The sequence below is a fragment of the Cupressus sempervirens genome, chromosome 1 (assembly GCF_028749045.1).
Source record: "Cupressus sempervirens isolate cs-2001-9-10 chromosome 1, ASM2874904v1, whole genome shotgun sequence".
In the NCBI taxonomy this organism is placed as follows: domain Eukaryota; kingdom Viridiplantae; phylum Streptophyta; class Pinopsida; order Cupressales; family Cupressaceae; genus Cupressus; species Cupressus sempervirens.
The window spans coordinates 799,252,830-799,276,178 of record NC_143118.1 but is presented as its reverse complement, the minus strand read 5'-3'; the positions used below and the strand labels follow the sequence as shown (position 1 = coordinate 799,276,178).

At 36.4% G+C, this 23,349-nt stretch overlaps 1 protein-coding gene across 1 annotated transcript in view; it reads right to left on the bottom strand.

Annotated features, from left to right (window-relative positions):
• Positions 1 to 7,456: 7,456 nt before the first annotated feature.
• The window catches only part of CLC-F (chloride channel F), a 57,929-nt gene continuing 42,036 nt past the window's right edge, over positions 7,457 to 23,349 (bottom strand). Inside the window, exons 4-9 of the mRNA XM_089790231.1 lie at positions 20,589 to 21,043; positions 20,285 to 20,389; positions 18,036 to 18,275; positions 17,548 to 17,760; positions 7,972 to 8,204; positions 7,457 to 7,824 (exon numbers count right to left, since the gene is read on the bottom strand). Of these exons, the coding sequence (XP_089646357.1) occupies positions 7,743 to 7,824; positions 7,972 to 8,204; positions 17,548 to 17,760; positions 18,036 to 18,275; positions 20,285 to 20,389; positions 20,589 to 21,043 (1,328 nt within the window). The 3' untranslated portion in view covers positions 7,457 to 7,742. The remainder of the gene's footprint in view (positions 7,825 to 7,971; positions 8,205 to 17,547; positions 17,761 to 18,035; positions 18,276 to 20,284; positions 20,390 to 20,588; positions 21,044 to 23,349) is intronic.

Here is a 23,349-nt window from a genome sequence, read left to right as displayed (position 1 = left end):
TGCAGGATGATCCTCTGGAATATTGTTGGAGCATTAGAGAGTCTGAAGGGCATTCAATTGTACGCATAAATAGAGGGCATAAAACTGATGTGTCCCAATCTTCAATCTAGTTTTGCACATGATGTGTCCCAATAGTTTCCCCTGAGGCACCATAAAACTGCACTTTTGAGGATTAAGTACCAACCTAGCTCATTGGCATCTCTCCATACATTCCCATAGGGCTACCAGGTGCTTGTCCTCAACACTAAAGATGGACCAATCATCAAGAAAAGCTTTGAAGTTCCAAACTGACATCTCATCAAAATGTGCAGGATGATCCTCTGGAATATTGTTGGAGCATTAGAGAGTCTGAAGGGCATTCAATTGTACGCATAAATAGAGGGCATAAAACTGATGTGTCCCAATCTTCAATCTAGTTTTGCACATGATGTGTCCCAATAGTTTCCCCTGAGGCACCATAAAACTGCACTTTTGAGGATTAAGTACCAACCTAGCTCATTGGCATCTCTCCATACATTCCCATAGGGCTACCAGGTGCTTGTCCTCAACACTAAAGATGGACCAATCATCAAGAAAAGCTTTGAAGTTCCAAACTGACATCTCATCAAAATGTGCAGGATGATCCTCTGGAATATTGTTGGAGCATTAGAGAGTCTGAAGGGCATTCAATTGTACGCATAAATAGAGGGCATAAAACTGATGTGTCCCAATCTTCAATCTAGTTTTGCACATGATGTGTCCCAATAGTTTCCCCTGAGGCACCATAAAACTGCACTTTTGAGGATTAAGTACCAACCTAGCTCATTGGCATCTCTCCATACATTCCCATAGGGCTACCAGGTGCTTGTCCTCAACACTAAAGATGGACCAATCATCAAGAAAAGCTTTGAAGTTCCAAACTGACATCTCATCAAAATGTGCAGGATGATCCTCTGGAATATTGTTGGAGCATTAGAGAGTCTGAAGGGCATAAACTCCATCTTCCACTATGAAATTTGTTTTCAATTTATCCTCGTCAACGATGGATATATGGTTATACCTAGAAAACCCAACCATGACTAAATAGAGCTCATGTCCTACCACTTCCTCCAGAATGCTATCCATGAAAGGTATTGGAAACTAATCCTTGATGGTGACTCCATTCGAACATCAAAAGTCCACACATTCTAATTTGATTAGCATCCTTCAACAAAATGACGATTGGGGACACCCACTCGCTCATCTACAGCCAAAAGATGATGTCTACATCAAGCATCCTTTCAATCTCTTTGCTCACCTCTGCTACATTGTTTGTATTCATCATGTACAGACAATTGCGTACAAGTACGACCCCTTGGACTAGCAGTATCTAATAGATGCAAAGTTCAAGTGGAACCCCCTTTAAATCCTTATAAGTCCAAGCAAATACATATTTATACACGATAAAAAAAAATTGAACATAGTTGCCTTTTGTATGGGGTTCCAGTCATTACCCACAAAAATATTCTTCGAATTGGCTTTGTCTCCCAAGTTCATTGCCTTCACCAAAGGCTCCTCATACTTAATTGGTTTCTCTTTGTCAAACTAATGCTCAACTACATCCATAATTTGCATCTCTCCTTTATATTCAGTGTGCTCTGAAGGGAAGTTAGGTTTTTTCTCTCCTTCACCCACCTATAACATGGTGCAATGGAACAGTTCATAATCTTCCATTTACCAATGAAAGAGTCCATTCAATGAGTCCAAATCATTGTCGGAACATCCCTCTATTTCCAAAACTCCACCTTTGTTTGGTTCCATTCGTTGTTTCCCTTCATCCATTTCTCCCTCTCTTTCTAACTCTAAAGATGCCAAGTCCTCGCTCACCATTTGTGTGAGTAGGTCGATTGTAAACTTTTGACCCCCTCTCTCCATTAGGAGAGCATTCCTCTTCCAGTCACAATTTTCCTTCGCCTGCACCAACCAAAATTTGCCAAGGATAGCATCATACCCTTTTCTTTTCGGTGGTATCACCACGAAATCCAAGACAAAGGGTTTTGTCCCAATCATGACTCATTGTGCCATTAGAGTCTTGATGGGTTTGATGTCGTGTTGATTGGCACTTTTGACCTTAAATGTTTGCAGCCACAATGTAGGGCGCCCCAATTTTCTCCATGTCTCTTCTAGTAAAGTATTGACCCTGAAACCATCGTACACAACTATCAAAATGGTTCCCAAATGCCCATTTCTACCATTGTTGGATGCCTTCTAGTGTTTACCGCGAGAAACATGGGGTCTTCTGCAATACTGAGAGGATTCTCCTTCTTGAAAGAGTTTTCCCCTTTACCATGGGTTACCTTATTTTTTGTCCCACTCGACGCCTTCAAGGATGGTATCACATTTAGCAAGGTTGTTCTTAGTTGCGGCATAGCAACTAGGTCTTTCAACTTGATGGGGATTTCAGTTTGCAACACATGTTGAACGATGTTCTGTTTCCCCTGACACCTTAATGAGGTGCTAGAGGTGTCGCTCATCGACCTTCGTTGTGTCATCATTTCTTTTTTGATGTCTGCCTTTGCTTCCCACATTCTCCTTTTCCTAGTTTTGAGGTTTGGGTAGGTAGCCTTCTTTGCCTGTGCTCGAGTGACTGCGAGGACCTCCTCTCTGTTCCCTTCAAGGTTCAAATGATTTACTCCAAGTTTCGGGCACTTCGCATTATCGTGGTCTCTGGGTCACACCATTTGCATAGAAACTGTGGCAGTTTTGCCCTCGTGCAATCTCTTGCAAAGTGTCCCCACTGGTTACATGTTCAACAGTATATCATTGGGCGTCCACTTTCATCATATTGGATACAGCTACGACCCTCGTTATTATTATTATTATTGGTTCCACCTCTTCCTCCACACCAATTATTTCTATACCTGCTACACAAAGCCATATTTGTGTTTGTGTTTGTCGCATCCACACTTAAAGTGGATGCTTACCTTGTCATTAAGATTTGTTGAGGCCCTCTTGTTTTCATGTTGTATGGACATTCTTTAGTGGAATGTCTAGCAATTTGACAGATGTCACAAAATTGCTTCTTCAAACGAGAACCCTTCGTATGACCTTCCTCCTTGCAATCCGTACAACACAAGTCCCCTTCATCACTTCTAGTGGTGTTGTTTTCATGGTGTTTAATTCTTTCATCATTTGGAGCGTATCATTTTTTAGGGCTTGAATCTTCTTGCTTGACTCTTCACTACTACTCTCTCCAGAAGAGTCATCATTGTTGTCATCAAACAATTTGTTCTTTTTCTTCGTCATTTTGGTCTCTCTTGAGATCCATTGTTTGGTTATAAGCATCGATGTACAATGCTCGAGATACTATCCTCATTTGCCTTCGAAGGCTAGGCTTTAACCCTTCAACAAACAAATGCTTCTTCAATTTGTCGGTAGACTTTCCATCTTCCCCACCAATTCTTTGAGTCTCTATTTGTACCCTCCAATGGTTTCATCTTTGGCTTGTTTTGTATTATGGGTTTTCCCCAAAATTTCATTGGCATCCCTTAGCAACCATAATTCTTTCTGAAATTCTTTCTTCAAGTTCGCCCATGTGGCCACCTTTGTATTCTCAACATCGGAGAATCAGTCAATGACTACTCCCCACAATGTGGTTGGGAATTGCCTTACCCAATCATCCTAATTTGTGACCCCATTGGTTGTCCAAATCACCTTGCATGTTTTGCAGTGTCGCACAAGATCTTTCCCGTCTCTGTGAATTTAGGCAGTTTTGTTTCTACCCCACCATAATGGCTAGAGTAAGTGCTTCTTGTGCGACTAGTTGTGTCAGTTGTGTAGGTGGTGTTGATACCATAGGCTATGTTGGTATCCTTGAGCTTAGTGTCTAGTTGCCGAAAGTATTTCGTACACCTTTACTTGGTGTCTATGAACCACTGAGAGTATCTAAGCATGGTAAAGTGCTTTGATTCCTATGCCCCTCAGTCACTTTGATACTTGTGGCAACACTAGTATCCTTAGCATCTCTACTCTCGACTTCCTCTCTCCCTCCTTTGAGCCTCCCTTACCTTCATACATTAAGGTTGGGTTCCCAAGAAAACTTCTCGTTTCTTCAATGAAGTCCTCACTATTTCGTTCATCATCGTAGCCAAACTCCTCTTCGTGTCCACTCCCTACTGCCTCACCTTCGACCTCTTCTAATCGTCTTTCAACGATTCTCCAAAAATTTTGCCTTTTGTCGGCTTTTGTCGGCTTGTTGTTGCAATAGTACAACCCTTCTAATGGCTTCCCATTCTATTTCATTTTTGTATTTCTATTCCTATTCAATTAGTTTGTCATAAATATTTCACTTAATCCACACAAAAGTAATAACACGCAATTAAAAATTTAAGAACATTTTTATTTATATAATCTTTTATCTACAATTCATGTCTCTATTGGACATAATCATGACATTTTGTTCTCTTTATTCATTTCCCTTCAGGTTCACTTCATGTCTCCCCTACAACAGGGTTCATCTTCCTCTTCCTGATGACGACATTCCTCCTACTCTCGGTAGAAGTTTTTCAAGATTCGTTGACATCAGTTCACTCTGTTAATTTCCACCCTTCAATTATGAATGCCAACAATGTTTGTGCTAGTAACCGTGGAAGACGACTCATCAAACAGTCAACAATAGGACTAACTCCGAGTGCACTCCAAACAAAACCTTCAGGAATTCCTTCTTGTGCTTCTTCTCTACGCACGTGTGTTTCTACGGATGCTTGAAGTAGTGACACAAAGTCTCTTGCTAGCACTCCTTCACCCTCAAACAACTCAAGGTTCTCGTCTTCCTTGTTACGCTCGTTATCTGATGGTTGTCTAATCACATTCCCTTCATCATTTAATCACCGCTACTTCCCAGAATCTTTTAAAGGTAACGACGCCCAATGTTTACTGGCTACAATAAACTAAGTTTAATACATGCTACGGAGATAGGAAGGCAATACAAAATTAAATGCAAATACAATGTTTCAGGAAACCACAATTGTTTATTCCATTAATGCTTCTCTCAAGTACATCACATGCCAATACAAGACAATATGAGATAATCATCTGATGCCTTTCTCGTAAATGACAAAACATACAGATACTACCTGAAGGGTTGTGACTCAATCGTCACGTTATAACTCCCTTCGATAACTACAACTTCCTAACACATACTTAATTATTCCCAAGAGATAATACAACTTTATAGAAAACTACGTAAAAATGAAACCAAAATAAGTTTGAAGGAATATATATCGATATGAAACAAAATGACAAAGTTAAGACTTCAATTCAGTACAAAAACGTAACACGGAGTTTATAAATAGAGATAAGTCAGCAATGATGACTATCGTGAGCATATGTAAACAATCAAGGAAGCGCGCAAGATTAGTGAGATACAATATATGAAGACAATGATTGACATATTACAAGTATAGCATCGACATAGAGAATGATAAAAAGACGCAATAGCAAGTGACGTTCCAGCAATCCAAATTTGTGGCAATGAATGAGAAGATGCCCGATGATCAAAGAAATTGAAGGAGTGCATTATTACCATAAAAAATTTTAAAAATTAAAAAAATAAAGATGTGATTAAGGTCTTAGTGAATGTTATTAAATGAAAAGTTATGTTGATAAGGGACGTCTCTTGTCAAGAGACATAACTCTTGGAATAAAAAGATATAAACATAGACTCATCTAGAGATGAAAGTTGTGGATAAGAGAGCGGAAGAGAAGAAAATGTGTGAGAAAGATTATAATGTGGAGAAAAAGAATGAATGAGATAAGCAGACATAAAAGAGAATAGAAGATGATTAATGCAGAAGTATAAGAAATATAAGAATTTACAAGAATATATATATACAGTAAATCAAAATATTTCATTATGTATGTGTGTATGTGTCGAAAGAAAAGAGTCCATGCAGAGACAAGTTTCAGATTAAAGAAGAAATATTGTGCATTTAGCGTATTCATCATCAGTTAAGTGACATCGCCAAGGTGAAAAAGCAGTGTGTGTGCAGGGGGTTGGTGCTCACGAAGTCAAAAGTGGAGTTGATTCTTCTAGTAGTAGGTTGGTGCCTGCAAGTGTGGGAGTTTGTGCTTTCAGTGTTGGTGCTCATAAAATAGGGGTAGGTGCCTCTAGTAGGTCAGCTTACAAATCATTGTAAAGAACAAATTTATGTAAAAAGCAATTATTTGCCATGGTTTTTCTCGCATTAGGTTTCCACGTAAATCTTTGAGTTTTTGTGTTCATGTGCATAATTGTTTATTTCAGCATTCAAAGTTAATTAGGCAATTGTTTGGATAAAAGTTTTAAAAGGTATAAGTTTTTGTTATGTTGATTCACCACCCGCCCCCCAATATAATCCTGTGCTCTTCAAGTACAGCTTGCAGGTCTCAACCTCCAAACAAAAAAAATTGCCTTACTCATAACCATAGATATGACTGCATAACTTTAAGCATACTTTTGTATGTGAATAATTAGTAGTAGTCATGGATATGTTACCCATCACCCATTCCATTGGGCACTTAATACCATGTGGGAGATCATGAAAGTCAACCGGTGGACAACCAATACAAGAAACATGAAGACTTGCAATAAGATTAAATTTAACCTAACACTTGAGTTTTGAGCTATATGTACTATAACTCTGAAGCAACATTTAACTGATAAATTAACTTTTGTTGGTCAAGTCAAGTAACAAGATAAGTGGTTTTGCCAACAAAGCTCCTACATTTGTCACAGCACCATTAATTTAAGGACAACGAATCAAATGTGCATACCTAGTGAAGAAATCCTCGTATTTGATGTAATTGAATTCCATTCTATTTTGAGAATCCTATTGATAATTATTTCTTTCCAATAGCCTGTCATATGCCTGAAGGGCTGTTCAAGAAAAATCTGTTCCCTTTTCATGATCAGTTGTCTTGCTAGGAAAAAAATGATTCATTGCACCGACATCTTCCCAATCTTGCCAATCATGCAATTTTGTAATTCCTTGATGATTCCCACAAGAGAAAGGAGTGGAGAAGGCACTGGAACACTATGTTGGAATGATACATAAGACCAGGACTAAGCACAAGTGCCTTCAAGAAATGTATCAATAACAGTTCAAAACAATGCTCCAATGTGAACTATGCCACCTGGCCTACCAATATCTTCTACACAGTGTACTGAAACATGGCTATCAACGTTTTCAGTAAGTTCAGCTGATTGAATATTCTGAAATACTAATTTGAGAGGTAAGCAAAGGGGAGTACAGGCAAAGTGCCTTTAAGAAAACAGATGAGGACAATTAAAGACAAATATATTTCAGTGAGATAAACCTAGAGGTGACACATTTATGGCATCAAGATCTGTATGATATAATGTAATAAGTTATAACGCATTATTGGAAAAATGAATTATAATAATGACTTGCCTTTTTGCCTTTTCTAAATAAAAATCAGTACATTTCAACATGGCAAATGCTGAGGAAAGAGAGAGATCTGTGATACTATATTATGCTATTATATTTTCAATGGATGATGGCTTGTCATAGTATACAGAATAAGTTGGCATATGGAAACATACGTCCTATCTCTCAGTAGCTCCAAGCATCATACATAACATTATTATTATGTAGAGCTGTCAAATGCCACTCAAATTAATGACTCATAAATGTCAGAAAGGAAGCTTTTCTGCCTGAAAACTACATTTCATATGCAGGTACCACCTAGGCAATTTCTGGAGGGCTGATTCAAAATGTATACTCTCAATGCCCAGCAAGCAGTATCTCATCATTTTTATCCTTTCTTGATTGGTTGACTAGCATCACAACCTGTTGTCTAGCTTCCCTGAATCACATAATTGAAAATACCAGAAATTCGGTTAAATTTTAATTACAAAAACATGTTCAGTAGGAAACCACAAATGTAAAGTTAAAACAACAAACACTCAATGTTCCTAAATAGTTATTATAAAGATTGGATGAAAAAGTCCACCTGACACAATCAGGAATGGCATCATAATATAGTAAACCAACAAGCTTATGCCCCTGCTCTTGCCTTCGCTCACCCACTCTTGTAACCACAGGAAGTTGCTTTATTCCCCTAGCCTCCATTATTTCCTTAGCCATCATTAGATCTGTGTCAGGATAACAAATCAGAATTCTACGTTCATGGCCTCTGTAATGTATTCGCCGGGTACAAATTGCTGAAACAAGTGTTGAATTTACCTGAAGCAAAGATTTATTAGTTCTTACTCCAGGAAACTAAAAATTATTTTATTGAAACAAAAGACTAAGCTTGCATATTTATGAATCCAGTCAAATAGATTTCTATAATGCACAGGAGTGAAGACACAGATCAAATAAAACACAAATATTGCACACAACCTACAGTATGAATGAAATGAAATAATGGTAGCAATAGACCTTTCTAAAATTCTAAATGAAAAACCACAAAACCACATGTTTATTTCAATCAGAGTGGATCCACATTAACTGACATAATGTCTCATCCTAACCTCAATTGACCTACATGTCCAGCTAAAATTGTCCTGATTTAGAAATTCCATGATCAGTTCTCTTTTTTCTCAAACTTAATTTTTGTTTGTGGGAACTACTCTGTTTGTTTTGTGAACCTGGCTGCTGTTCATATGATTTAGCTACGTTTACTGAGAAGCTTCCGATGGATTTTAACTTTTTAGTAGAGTGGATAGAAGTCAAATTCAATGGAAAAACATGCTATTTGTGATTAGTATAAATATTTGTCATGGATCCACAAGGACACCTCCCTGGCTGCAAGCAACACATCCAAAACCATCCTCGGGATGTCAAGGCATCCCCACAGATAACATGCCCCTACTAAGCCCAAAAACGCATTTTCAAAACGCTGCAAATAAACACTCTAAAATATTCCAAACCCTTCCCATTTTATATCAGCATTTGCAGAGGAAGGAAGATGCATGTTCACAATTCCTATTGACCATTGATCATTTATCTTCATAGTTTCTACCACAAACTTCATTACTCGTGAAGCTGTTTTCTCTTATTCCACTAAATATCAGCATTTCTCTCAGTTTCGGGGACATGATATTTGGGATGTGTTTCCCCCTGAGGTCCTGCCATCACCACTGGGACAGCAGGAGACAGCCAGGAGTCTCCAAGATGCCTAGAAGTCCCCAGAGCATCTCAATGACTTTGTAAAGTTTCCCATCTCTAGACATCTCAAAAGTGTAATTTTTTTTTTAAAATTACATACTATGCTGCATGGGTACTCGTACCCATAACCCTGGGACGCGTAGTATGTACTGATACATGTACCCATGTACCAGCACTCAGTGCATATACTCAATGGAGAGCATCATGTTTGAGGACCTTGGTTTAAATTTCTGATTTTTTTTTGCCTATCAGCTTGATATTTATCAAGCTTAATTCAATACGTAAACAGTTTGAAACTTTGAAATAATACTGATTAGCAGTAAACTGTATCATTGTTCAAGTCAGAAGTTTATCATTTGCAATATGTCATTGTTATATGATTTATGATCTTGTTCATGTTTAAAGTTTGCCTTCTCTCTTATGCATCTAAATATTTAGCATATATTATTATTACAAACATATTGCAATTCTGACACTGAAAACAATATATTACATCTGCAAACTTTATCACTGTTATTGTTTTGAAAACTCATTGTCATGACTTATATTTTAGATTCTCTATAAAATATTAAATTATATTTTGAAAACGATTGACGTACACAAGTATCCTCGTCCCTATTAAAAAAAATCGTACACGTACCCATACCCTAATTACCCTCATCCCCATGCAACCTTGATTTTATGAATTTGCAAGCAAACCAAATTTATACATATATTTTTAGTTGATTAAAGGACATTTTCAGATCATTTGCAAACCCAATATGGGCAATTTATAAGGGTTTCCAGCTGCTATGGCATACATTATGTTGATTATGCTGACTGTTAAAGTTTGGTAGCTGTAGGAGATATCTGCGTAGCTGTGATTGTATCAGCATTATATTTGAGATGCTGCTGCATTATCTAATCCTTTAACATTATGTAGTTGTGAAGAGTCTTTGTTTATGAATGATCTTTCATATGAAGAGCCACACATTTTGAAGATCATGAGAGTCTTCAGCATTGGCTAATGAAGAGATCATGTGTAGACATTGAAGAGTCAATACAATGAAAGAGGTCAAAACAATGAAGCGATCTTCACTTTATAATGGCAAGATAATGAAGGGTCAAGGCAATTCTATATATTCTTCAAGAGGAGTTCATATGAAAACATATTGACATCTTGTGCTTCTGAATATTTCTGCAGTTTAAGCCTTGTGTTTGGGCATATATGTATTTCAGACGTCTGATTATTCAATAAAAAGTGATTTTATTGTGTGGTTGGGCTTTTTCCCTCAAGTTGGACTGCTTTTCTAGGATCAATTTGTGCCCTAGTGTTCATTATTGCTTTTGTTCTGATATTATTGTTGTTTATCTTTATTTTTGGACAACACATTAACATGGTATGACAGCGGATTTAAACATCATTAGGATCGAAGTGACAGTAGTAGTTATTACTTGAGAGATTTTCCTTTATTTAGTTCAAGATACAGCTATTGTTGTGTGGATAACACTGTATTTCCTTGTATACAGTCCTTTCTGCATACCTGCAATGGTTTCACCAGCACACATACTGTGATCTTTCTAGTGTGCTTGATGTAGCATTTGGTTCCCTGTTGTATGTTGATGGGGAATTTTTGTAAAAGAATCTATTGCTGTTGTAACCACTAGAGTTTATGTTTACAAATTCTGTTAGCAGAGTATACTGGTGAGCATAGATGCTACAGTCTGTTGTGGTCATTCTACGATAGACTCATTATTTTCTTGATGAGTAATATGATTTTGTTGGATACACATGCGATCTATCATTGAGTAACATCGGTGTTGTATGTGCTGGACAAGGATCAGCATCTGCAATTGTATGACTTGTTGGAATTCTGTAGTGTAATAATACCGACTTGGTTATAGTTTAAACAACATTAATTTCCTTCACTAATCAGTAATTTGGCATTTTGTTGAACACTTGGCTAGCAACCTTAATCTTCAGAGCATATAAATTCTAGATGGATAGATGCATACACTAGATATAATGGATGACTCTCAAACAAATACTGATGTTTCTGTAATATTCAACTCTCAATAATCACAAGCAATTTGAGTATCTTTATTATGCAACAATAAGAAACATTAGAATTTAATGCTTCAGATTTATATTTACTTGGCCAAAACAAATACAAAATAACCGGATTTTGCAATGGCAATTAATCTTGCCTCCAGCAGCAATTTATCGATGTCCACAAGCCTAGAGAACGAACCGATCCACAAAAACATTAACCGTAGGCCTAAGAAATAAATTTATATCCTCCTTGCTCCTATTATCGGTAAAAAATATTATAGCCAATGGGTAGAGTTGTATCTGAAAGGGCGCGTGACGGTTGAGTCACCCCTTCAAGAAAGTATATGTACATCGTCCCAATGAACTATTGGGTCAGCATTATCACTTTAATCGTTGTTTGCATACTGCTTATATGAATAAAGTATCCTGTTTTGCTTTACATTCTCACACCTGCACAAGTAGTAGCCCCGGAAGGAGATCTTGTAGGCACGTAGACTCAGGTGGAGGAGAGTCACCTGACACAGACCAATGGGATACCACATAGCATTGTTGAGTGGATGGCGGAAGTAGTGGAGACGGCCATGGGTGCCCAATAGCAGCCTACAATGGGACTAGAGACAGTGATGAGAGAGGTTATGGAAACATTCCTCGCTGATGTAGCGACTCGGGCTCACCAAGTGGTGGCCTCTGCAAAAACACGTCTTGAATTCAAGGATAAAGGAGCTAGACAATGTCATATCCTTCATGAGAGTGAGATGTCCAGTGGCTTTTACAATTTGTTTTGAGGAGCGCAGATGGGCGAGTGTACAAACTATGGAGATGCGCCAGGATTGGGCCATTACAAGAGAAACAAGCATGGAGAGCCGCATAGAGGCTCTGACTGAGGAGATAGTCCAGATACATAGGGATGCTTATTATGCCCTTCGAAGGAGCCAAGCAGACCAAGTAACAGCAGAGAGGGTTCGAGAGGAGTTAACTGCTAGGGTAGCAACGATGAAGGCAGAACTGGCTGCAGAGAAGGCAGTTTGGGAGTCAGAGAGAGCAGCCTGGGAATCTGAGAGGACAGCATTTTTGGACCAGTGGAGTCAGCTACAGGAGGTGGCAGCAGAGAAGGAGCAGGTGGCAACGAAGGAGAGGGAGCTTGAAGAGATTATTGAAATGATGCAAACAGCCTTGGAGATTCAGATGGAGGCTGAAGCAGATTTAAGAGTACGGACTGGACAAGTGCAAGAGCTACGAGCAGAGCTAAACGAGCTTACAGCACGGATGTCTACTACACCAGGGATGCATCCCTCTTCTTAGTGTCTAAATCTTGATGTAATTAGTCGTTTTTAATTTGAGTTTTGTTGTCAAAGTTGTATCTATTTTGTTGTCCAAAGACGACTTTACTTTTTGGGGGGGATGATTTTGTCAATAAAAAGTATTATAGATGACGGGTAGAGTTGTATCCGAAAGGGTGCGTGACAATTGAGTCACTCCTTCAGGAAAGTATATGTACATCGTCTGAATGAACTATTGGATCAGCATTATCATTGTAATCATTGTTTGCATGATAATTGAGTCACTCCTTAGGGAAAGTATATGTACATCGTCTAAATGAACTATTGGATCAGCATTATCATTGTAATCATTGTTTGCATACTACTTATATGAATAAAGTATCATGTTATGCGTTATATTCTAATACCATAATGCGATAAGAATCCATTTACCTTGTACAATAAACAACTCCCACATGGGTTCATGTTATGCAACCATGGCCCTTGGAAAGACAAATCACAAGCTGGAGATATGAAACGTTGGCTCTCAAATGGGAATGGTAGGGAAAGATAGTAAATTGCAGGTCTATAAACTTTAGCACAGATCCTTGAAAACAAACCTACGGCCACTATTTTGGTCAATTTCAATTCGAAGGACCAAAGAGATGTCACCCAGCCTCCCAAGAGATGTGTTGGCTTGGTAAATGCCAATTGTGCCTGAAATGATTACAATGCTGCCCTCCAGATTGTTAACCAGCAGTATACAATGCCCAGATTGTGGCTTCAAATCAGCTTGCAGGTTGGCAATAAATCCACAACCATTCACTTAACAAGTCTCACAATTACCTCCGGCAAAATCAATCTCCTTAGACACAAACAACACAGTGGGGGAATTATATAATTCAGATCAAACAACTCACAATACCTCAGCTGTCAATTGCCAGGCACTTCTTAGTATCTCAAACTCAACATTTTTATTTCAGCAAGGGCATCAAATATCAAAACCTTAAGAATGTCACAAAGACAACAAAAGCGAATAATATTCAATCGGATGCCTTTTCCAATTAAAAGATCTCATATTTATAATCTCTTGTTAGCAAAAGTTTCCCAAATGAACCCAACTTCATAAACTGCAAAAGATTCCCAAAAGAGCTCAGCTCCTGAAACTTCCCAACACAACTATTTTAGTAATATCTCTTAATGACATTATTATAATAATGTGACTTTAATAATTAATCAATACATATAAGCTCACACAATTAACAACCACATTCACTACAGATGACACCCAATTGCTAGAGCCACTACTGCACTAACAAAAATGGCAACTGCCAAAAATAGACTTACTAAAAATAGTAACCGCAACTGAGACACCCTAATCACCCTATCAGCTCACGAGGGTCACCATAATGAAATAACTTGTCCAATTGCAGAAGCCTACCAAAAAATGGGGACATTACATGTGGTTATGTGATTCTATAAGACATTCTTGGATAAGATATGGACGCCTGTTCTGTAGCAGTTAGATCCATTGAATTGTATGGGATATGATGATCAAAATCCAAAAGGGTTTTGCTAAATTGATCAACAAAAAAGAGAAGTATTTTTTAATATTAATTATGAATTTTATGTAGTTAATTAATGCAATAACATAGGAAAGAGTGAATTGTGTATGCTTCTAGCATTAATTTGTATATTTGTCTTCCGAACATAGGTTGAGACTATTACTAGTCTTGCTAAAATGCTTCCAGGACAGATCGTGAAGCCCTAGGATAATGAAAAATTACATAAGGAATTCAAGGGAAAGCTTGACAAGCTGAGAAGGGAGGTCTTTTTTAAGGCTCAATAAGATTCAGAGGGAGCTTGTATGGTAGAGGGAGAGTGTTGATTTCTTTGCAGAAGATCAACAAGCTCGTGTAGCAATGGGACTGCAAAAAATCCTTGTCTGGTCAAACATTGGAGTTGATTAATTTATTGTGATAATCAAAGCTATGAGTATGTTGTCATTGTCGAGAAAGAGTCTCGGCTGATAGTGAGTCTCAACATTTAGATGACCTTTTATGTGCTTTAATTAGTTCTTTACGAGGGAAAAGTTTGAGGTGCATTAACAACATTCCATTGTTAACGAGTTCTTCTCTATAAGGGAGAACTGGAGAAGTTTGAGGCGCAATCCTTGTTTAGGAGTTCTCTATGAGAAGTTCTAGGTGCAATTCCTTGTTAATGAGTTCTTGTCTATAAGGGAGAAGTTCGAGGTGCATCCCTTGTTAATGATATCTTCGAGAGGGAGAAGTTTGAGGTGCAATCCCTTGTTAATGCATTCTTCTCTGCAAGAGAAATTTGACGTGAAAACCTTGTTCCACCCTCTGGAAATAGCCATGAAGGATCCATACTTTGGGAGTAGCCATGATGGTAGTCATGTGTAAGACTCCATGACTTAGCTCTTTTGTAATTCCCCTCTGGGAGTAGCCATGGTGAACATCATATTGAGATGACGATATCACGTGATAAAGTTTTGTTGTTCACACACATGGGTGTAGCCATTGTGTTTGTCATGATGACAAAAATCTGAAATGATATCTCCTTGCTAAAAAAGGTGTTAAAGTTTGGTAGCTGCAGGAGATATCTGCGTACCTGTGATTGTTAGATTTAAGATACTTCTTGCTGCATTATCTAATCCTTTAAAATGATGAGGTTGTGAAGAGTCTTTATTTATGAACGATCTTTCATATGAAGAGCATGAAGAATCTTCAGCATTGGCTGATGAAGATACCATGTGTAGATATTCAAGTCAAGACATTGAAGAGTCAAGACAATGGAAGGTCAAGACAACAAAGGGATCTTCACTTTGTAACAGCAAGATAATGAAAGGTCGAGGCAATTTTATATATTCTTCAAGAGGAGTTCATATGAAAACATATTGACATCTTGCACTTCTGAATATTACTGCAGTTTGAACCTTGTGTTTGGGCATATTGTATTTCAGACTTCAGATTATTCAATAAAAAGTGATTTTATTGCGTGGCTGCATTTTTCCCATCAAGTTGGAGGGTTTTCCGAGGATAAATTGTTGTGTTTTAGTGTTTATTATTGCTTATGTTCTGATGATACTGCTGTTTATCTTTATTTCTGGGCAAAACATTACACTGGCTACCCAAAATAAAAATCAGAATAGGGACTCCTATGTTGGTGTTTCCCAATTTGCAATACATGTGATGATAAATGTCATATTTATCCAACAATTTATTATCCAATTCCATTTTCATATAATCAGCGATGAATGACAGTATCACTGTCCATAAAATATCAGTCATAATCAGCAATCATATTTGACACATACAATTCATATCTTAGCATTTAGTATTTGCAATTTTGCTAAAAATATAATTCTTATACATATTTTCGTAACTAGTTTTTCTAGAACTATATGTTTATATTTATTTCTGGGCAAAACATTACACTGGCTACCCTAAATAAAAATCAGAACGGGGATTCCTATGTTGGTATTTCCCAATTTGCAATTCATGTGGTGCTAAATGTCATATTTATCAATCAATTCATTATCCAATTCCATTTTCATATAATCAGTAGTGAATGACAGTATCACTGTCCATAAAACATCAGTCATAATCAGCAATCATATTTGACACATACAATTCATATCTTGGCATTTAGTATTTGCAATTTTGCTAAAATATAACTCTTATACATATTTTCATAACTAGTTTTTCTAGTACTATATGTATATCAGTGCCGCCCCCTGCCACCCCACCTTTATCATCCCCAAGCTTAGGCCATTCAATAAAGGATCAGTTTTGTGGGTTGGGTTTTTCATCATCAAGTGGAGGGTTTTTCCAAATTAGCTTTTTGGGTCATCTTGTCTTGTTTGTACTGCTGTTTTTCTGAATATTTCATTTCATGTATTCTGGTTCAAAAACTTAACATTCATCATGTCTTTCCTTTGCAATAGTCACAACCTTTCACGATAACCACCCTTTCGGAAGAGTCACAACCCTTCATCATTTATACCCTTTGAAAGAATCACAACCTTCCATAATTGCCACCCTTTTGAAGAGTCACAGCCCTTCATAACTTTTGCCTTTTGAAGAAGCCACTGCCTTATTTTCTTCCCATTCCGTTTTCTCTCTTCTATAAATTCTTTCTTGATTTACACATTCCCTTTTCTCTTCCTTCCCCTCTCTCCTCCTAGCAAATGAAGATCTCTTCTCTTTTATATCTCGTGTTTGAGGCAGTCACAACTTCTCATTTCATGCCTTTTATGCATTTATTAACTTAGCTAAATTTTAATTATGTTATATTTTATTCTATTCTCTCAAATTTTTAATTAATATTTAATTTTTTAATTATGCTATATTTTAATTTTCTTCTTCTATATTTTCATTTAAATTTTATTTTTATTCTTTTATTTTTTAATTATATTACTATAATTTATTATTAAATCCTATTTCAAAAAGGGAACATTACATTTACATGAGGGCATTGAGTTTGTTGGTTGTTTGATGTTCTTGGGCTTAACTGGGTTGGATAGTCTCTCGGCATCCTACGATGCTTCTTCCTTCAAGCTTTTAATAAGGCTGTAGTCTAAAAAGTGTGTTTGTAAATGAGAATCTTACATTGCCATTGTTTTAATACCAAATAATTAATTTCCTTGATGCAATTACTAATATGTAATTTAATAAGAAAATACTCTTGCAAATACATTTTGTTATTGCTATTGTTTTTAGGACAAAATTTACGATTATCTTAAATGGGGGCATTACAGCATTATGCAATGCAATGTAATAGGCACCATGAATATTAACAAACAATGTCTATATTCATAACTTTATGGGGAAAATTCAGTTTTATTTGCTATCTTGTTTCTCTACAATTTAAATGCCATTAAATATTTTTAAGTGCAGTTCTTTCTCCTTTTATTGTGTTTTCTAATATACAATTTTTCTTTTGGTTGGCTGATTTATTCCCAAGAACAATTTTTGCTGCTATTATACATACAACCAATTGAAAAATTCATTCTATAACCATCGACTACCCAGTTTTCAATATTACCAAGTAAGGTTAAAATTTTGTATAAAAAATCCATCACCCAATAAGAAAACAAACTTACATCTATAGTTGTCATATCACCATTTACAGTATCATCAGCAGTGCTTTGCACCTCTCTCTGCAGATCTCCAAGTGTCATAATGCCCTCTAGTAAATCTTCATCATCAACTACAAGTACACAATTTTGCTGATATTCTAGCATTAATTGTATTGCATCTTTTACCGAATGATTTGCAGACACCTTTATATAACTCTTTGACATTGCTTGGGCAACCTGCAAAAATGTTGAGTCAGTGTGCTTACCAAATCTTCTCCAGATGGAACTGGAATATTGACGAGGGACGATATGCAATTAATCCATCTGGCCAAAAAAATATATAAACAAAACTTTGCCCAACCATGCATAAGACACACATGGTTTAACACATAGTTACACAATATAATACAAAACATATGATAGCATGGGTATATTACTGTATAAAGAATGGAAACTTATAAAATGGCTAACACCCAATATTTAAAGATAATTTTTAAAACCTGAAACCATACCTTCAACTCATGTAGGAGATCGTCTTCGGGTATCATGTCAAGTCCGGTTCCATTCTCTACAACACATAATTCCACTTCCTTCCCATTGGCCATTTTCCTCAAAAGGTCCTGGACATCATGTTGAACTCTATTATCTGTCAAAGGTGAATAAGCATGAACAGACCCTTGTTTGTCTTTAGACTCAGTGTCCTTTGATTGACTTGCTACAGATGCCACCCAAATCGCTAACCCAACAGCGCCCTGAGTAAAGCATGGCATTCATTCCTTAAGTAGAAAGATGTGATAATTACATTGAGTTAATGGGCTTAGAGTCAACAAAGAGCAAATAAATGGGTGTTTTCAGGTCTTACTATAGCTTTTGTTAAAGCATAACATAGTCCACAAATAGTAGGAAATTAGTTTTCCATCATCTTATGAATCTAAATTAGACACCAAATAAAACCTTCCAATCAAAACAGATTTGATAAAGCCAATCTAGTACAGTAATCCTCCATATAAAATAAATATAGGATGATAGATAACAAGAAGAAACAAAGGCATCACATCTTTTTTGCATAATGTTACGCTCTTTTACAAATTCATGTTCTCACAATCCCAGATAACCTATATAACACAGATATCACCCAATTGGAAACAGGAGATGAAAGTTATTTTTCACTGTGGCACCTTATTTTACGGGTGTTTGTCACTGGAATCAAAACATTAACAGCAAAATCTGATTCAACATCATGTGCTATGATTTAGAGCATAAGTACCAAGTTTCAATGCATTTTTGAGGTTACAGACAACCATTACACTTTGAGTCTATCCATCGAGCATCCATATAGCTTGAGTCGAACCAGCGAATTGAAGAGTAATGTATCATTTTAAAAATTCCTCTTGTTTAATCCCTACTCACACTAGATGCACCATTTGTAGGGATGTCATCATCATCATAAGCTGTAGTGAGTCTTGTAAGATCCTCATAAAGGGCCATTTTAGGGTTTTATCTAAAAAAATATTTTATAACACTTTAAAATATGTTTATAAGTGAAAAATTGCTTATGGGGCCCAGAAGCTCTCCAAATGTGCATCCGAGCACATCCACATCGGATGTGGGGGCTGCTTGTATGAATCTGGTAACGGAGCTTTTTTGAATTCTTTTCTTTCCTAATTCTAAAAATTCTGCCATCAAATGCAAACGATGAATTAATTTCCTTGGTTTCTAGATAAAATCCCAACAATTTCCTTCTAACAACGGTCTTCTTTCTAACAATTTCCTTCTAACAACACTCTTCTTTCTGGTTAGATGCATGAAAACTTATAGACCTTTCAAAGGTCTACGAAAAATTAATTTACTACAGAATACAATTTGTGCTTGTTGAATCTAAATAGGCACAATTTACCGAAAACATCATATGAAGTAAAAACTAGAGTATTATAACGATTCCAAATTTCATAATTTTTGCTTCATAATATATACAGCTGAACCCTGAAATCTTAACTTTGTGTGTAGGAAAAAACAGCAAAGCACAACAAAAATAAATAAGTACACTTGTCCATGTGGAAGACACATATTACATTGTGATTCTCAAATATGAAAAAATTGCTAGAGGGTCTCTATGCTTACCAAGTCGTGTGTATATGTCCCTATATAGGCATTAACCCTTCAAGTAGTGACAGGAACTTGTTTAATCTCTTCCACCCCTATCTCAATACACACAACGTCAAGGTTTTTCCTCTTTAAGGTGCAGGTAACATCCTATCATTCTCTATTGTATAGATTGTACTGGGTAGAACTCATTGGTGCTATTTATGTTGCAACTGGAATTACATGTATATAATGACCTTAGCTGACAATTTCATTGATCGTGAATTCATGCAAAAATTGCAGGGTCAATAGTTTTAGGCAATGACTACAGACTGATAAACACTCCCTCCTAAAGAAGTGTTTTTTCATCAAAGGTGTTGGGAACTGCGCCTTGTAATTCAGCTATCACTTGGGTGCTTTATGAACATGCTGAGCTCCTTAATAAAGACATCATAACTCTACATTCACTACAAGATTTCATAAGTTTTTTTGCTTCCATGTCATGTACATAAAGTACATATCCTGATTAATATATGCTTAACTTGTTCTTGAAACACATTGTACTCAATAGAAACTCCTTGATTCTATCAATATGATCATCAAAAAACTTTTTTCAGATGTAAATATTATTAAAGTATAAATCGAACTCAAAATACTATGAGCAACCTCTAAAGCATACCATTAATGGAAGCAAAATCCGATAATCTTTAGTCAGTTCAAACAAAAGGAGTACTGATGTAAGAGGAACTGAACAAACAGATGCTAAAGTTGCTGCCATGCCAACCTGTAAGAGAAATAGACAAACAAATAAATAAATCAATTTTACAGTGGTAAAATTCAAAAAACCCAAGATCATGAGTTTGTTCAGTATCATTCTATAAAACAAACTGAATAGATACTTTTGTGCATTGATATTTAGATAAATTTTAGTAAAGATGAACAAAATTCACTGCTAAGAATATGGCAAAAGAGGAGCAGATTACCAGAGCATAAGCTTGTGGATGTGCAACGGCTCCATTGCCTGGAATGGCTGCATTAATTAGCTCAGCTGCTGAGCCACCAAACACGGCGCCAACTGCAGCACCAATCATCAAACTTGGGGCATATAAACCTCCTACGAGTCCAGATCCCTTGCAAAGGGCTGTGGCCACTACTTTTGCAGCAACTAACTGAGTTAGCAGCCATATTCCAGGTGCTGTTGCATTCTTGCCAGTATGCAATATTTCATCAACATTTGTGAAGCCCCAATATAATATCCCAGGATACCTTAATGCTATTAATCCAGCTCCCAAGCCCCCTAAAGCAGGATGGATAACTGCAGGTATCCCTAATCGCTCCTTAAAGAATTCAAATAACTTTAAGAACCATGACACTAGACGAGAGAAGACCACACTTACCACTCCACAAATCATTCCCAATATAAGATACAAAGGAAGCTCTGCAAAATAAATTAGAATAACATTATTTGAAACATGCTCCAAACTAGATTTTGAACAGTCAGACCATCAAACATTGCTGGATGAATATATATCAGATACAAGAAAACTCTGCAGACTAAATGTAATTTAGTTAAAAAAATTAAAACATGTCCCAAACTAGATTTTAATTAGTCAGATCAATGAACATAGCTGGATAATAGATGCTACACTTAAGTAAATAAATCATTTTAAAACACCAACATAAAGTCCTCTCATAAAGAATGTCACAATATAGAATATGAATAATAAAATATCTTTAAACACTTAAATATGAATAATAAAAATATTGAATATTTTCATAAGGAAATTAAATAAAGTAATAAATATTTTCTATTTTAGCTTTTAGGAGTATAACATTTCCCAATGGCCAGAACTATTATAGTATTTACTTTGTTTGGCTGACCTGTTTTGTGAGCCGACCCTTAGCCAGCTTGGAGAACTTCTAAACAGCTATTTAAGAGGTGTTGGAATTTCATTTTAATCACAACGAATTTGGGGAGCCACTGCTGAGCACAACTGCTCTCTGGGAGACCAATCTCAGAAGCATTTTCAGGTGGGATGAAACTCCTACCTATAGACTCTCTACTGCAATATCATAGCCCTGTACGGTTATGGATTTAAAGTACAAGGCACAATCATTGAATGAGAAGGGTTGAGATTAATTGAAGGATAATTAGCAATTCAATGTAAGTGAATATTCTGAAACCAACACACAGTCACACCTGTAGCACACACGACTGGTAAGGTGCAGGAAGGAGATAAGGGTACCACCTCAAGGCGCCAATCAAGCCAACAATCAGCCCGTTACAGCTTCGGAAGCACATTATCTCAGGCATGGCAATAGGTAGCAGAATCAAACATCCAGATTTTTCACCTGTTGCAGATGCGTCTGGGAAGGCGCAGGAAGGACATAGGGGTACCACTTCAAGGCGCCAAATCGAGCCATCATCAGCCTGTGATTGCTTCAGAAGTTAGTTATCTCAGGCCTGATAGGTAGTGTAATCAAACATCCAGATCGCAGCCACCAACATATAGTCTCATATTAGAAGTTGCCATTAGCAATTTGTCTGATCACAGACCTTAGAGATGAAAAATTTGGACACTCATTTGTTTGATGTATTTACTGCTGTTAATGTAAAAACTGAGCACCTGTTATAACGTTATGAATTCAGCATTTTTTAGTTGAGGATCTATTATCAATCTGCATTTACAATCAATGTTGTTTGGCTATTTTTAATTTTTCTACATCTGCAACTCTGCAACAATTTATCATTGAATCAATTATTACAGCAGTCACAGATAGGAATGAGGCTTGCATTAATTAAGAGTTGGGTTTCTACAGTTTTCATGGTAAGGTTGTGGATGAAGTGGAACTAAAGTGCTCTAGACATTCAGTAGGGGAGGTGGATGTCGTCACGCCAACTGTTACCATCTTCCAGTAAACCAGCTGCATTGAATGGCTGCTTAATGCTCCAAACACTAGTAATAGCCTGAAACTGAAAAAACAAAATGATCAATCTAATGACCTTAATAGATACCCGTAAGTGTTTTCTGTATCAGATTAGGCCTCCCAAACGTAAACCACAAGGAATAAATCTTCAAGGAAATCGAAAATGACTTAAATCAAGGCTGAGATCAATTGATTGCTATAGAATGTGCAGCAATTATCTTTTCTTATATATATTGCAAGATTGAAAAGCATTAAATGCCATGATCAAAATCACTTTAATATGTTTACTAGCAATCAAAGGGATACCTTTGGCACATACCAATTTCTGGATACCTTGAGCACATACCGATCCCAAAAATATTAATTTTGTCATAAAATAACTGCAACTAGTTAGATATGATAAACTAGTTTACATTATAGACTAGTATAGATATCTTAAACAAATCTATCTAAAGAAATACCAATAGATATCCACTACAAAATGATTAAAATTTAATTTACTACACCCAAAACTATTTATATTTCTTTTATCTCCATTTTTTTTTTGCAAAAACTTTAACTTTTGATTTCAATTTCTAAAAACATTAATGATTTATATCTTCAAAGATTATAATTTGAACAATTATTTAATGTGGTGTTTATTAATTATTGTAACAGTATATTTTGTTTATAATAAAATTTAGAATTTTGACATGTAGATGTAGTATCCTGATGATGGATCACATAGTATGATCCAAAACGTTGATGTAAAAAAACTATACACAATCTAATCCAGAAATCAAAAAGCATTAATATGGATTGTAGAAATCTAATAGA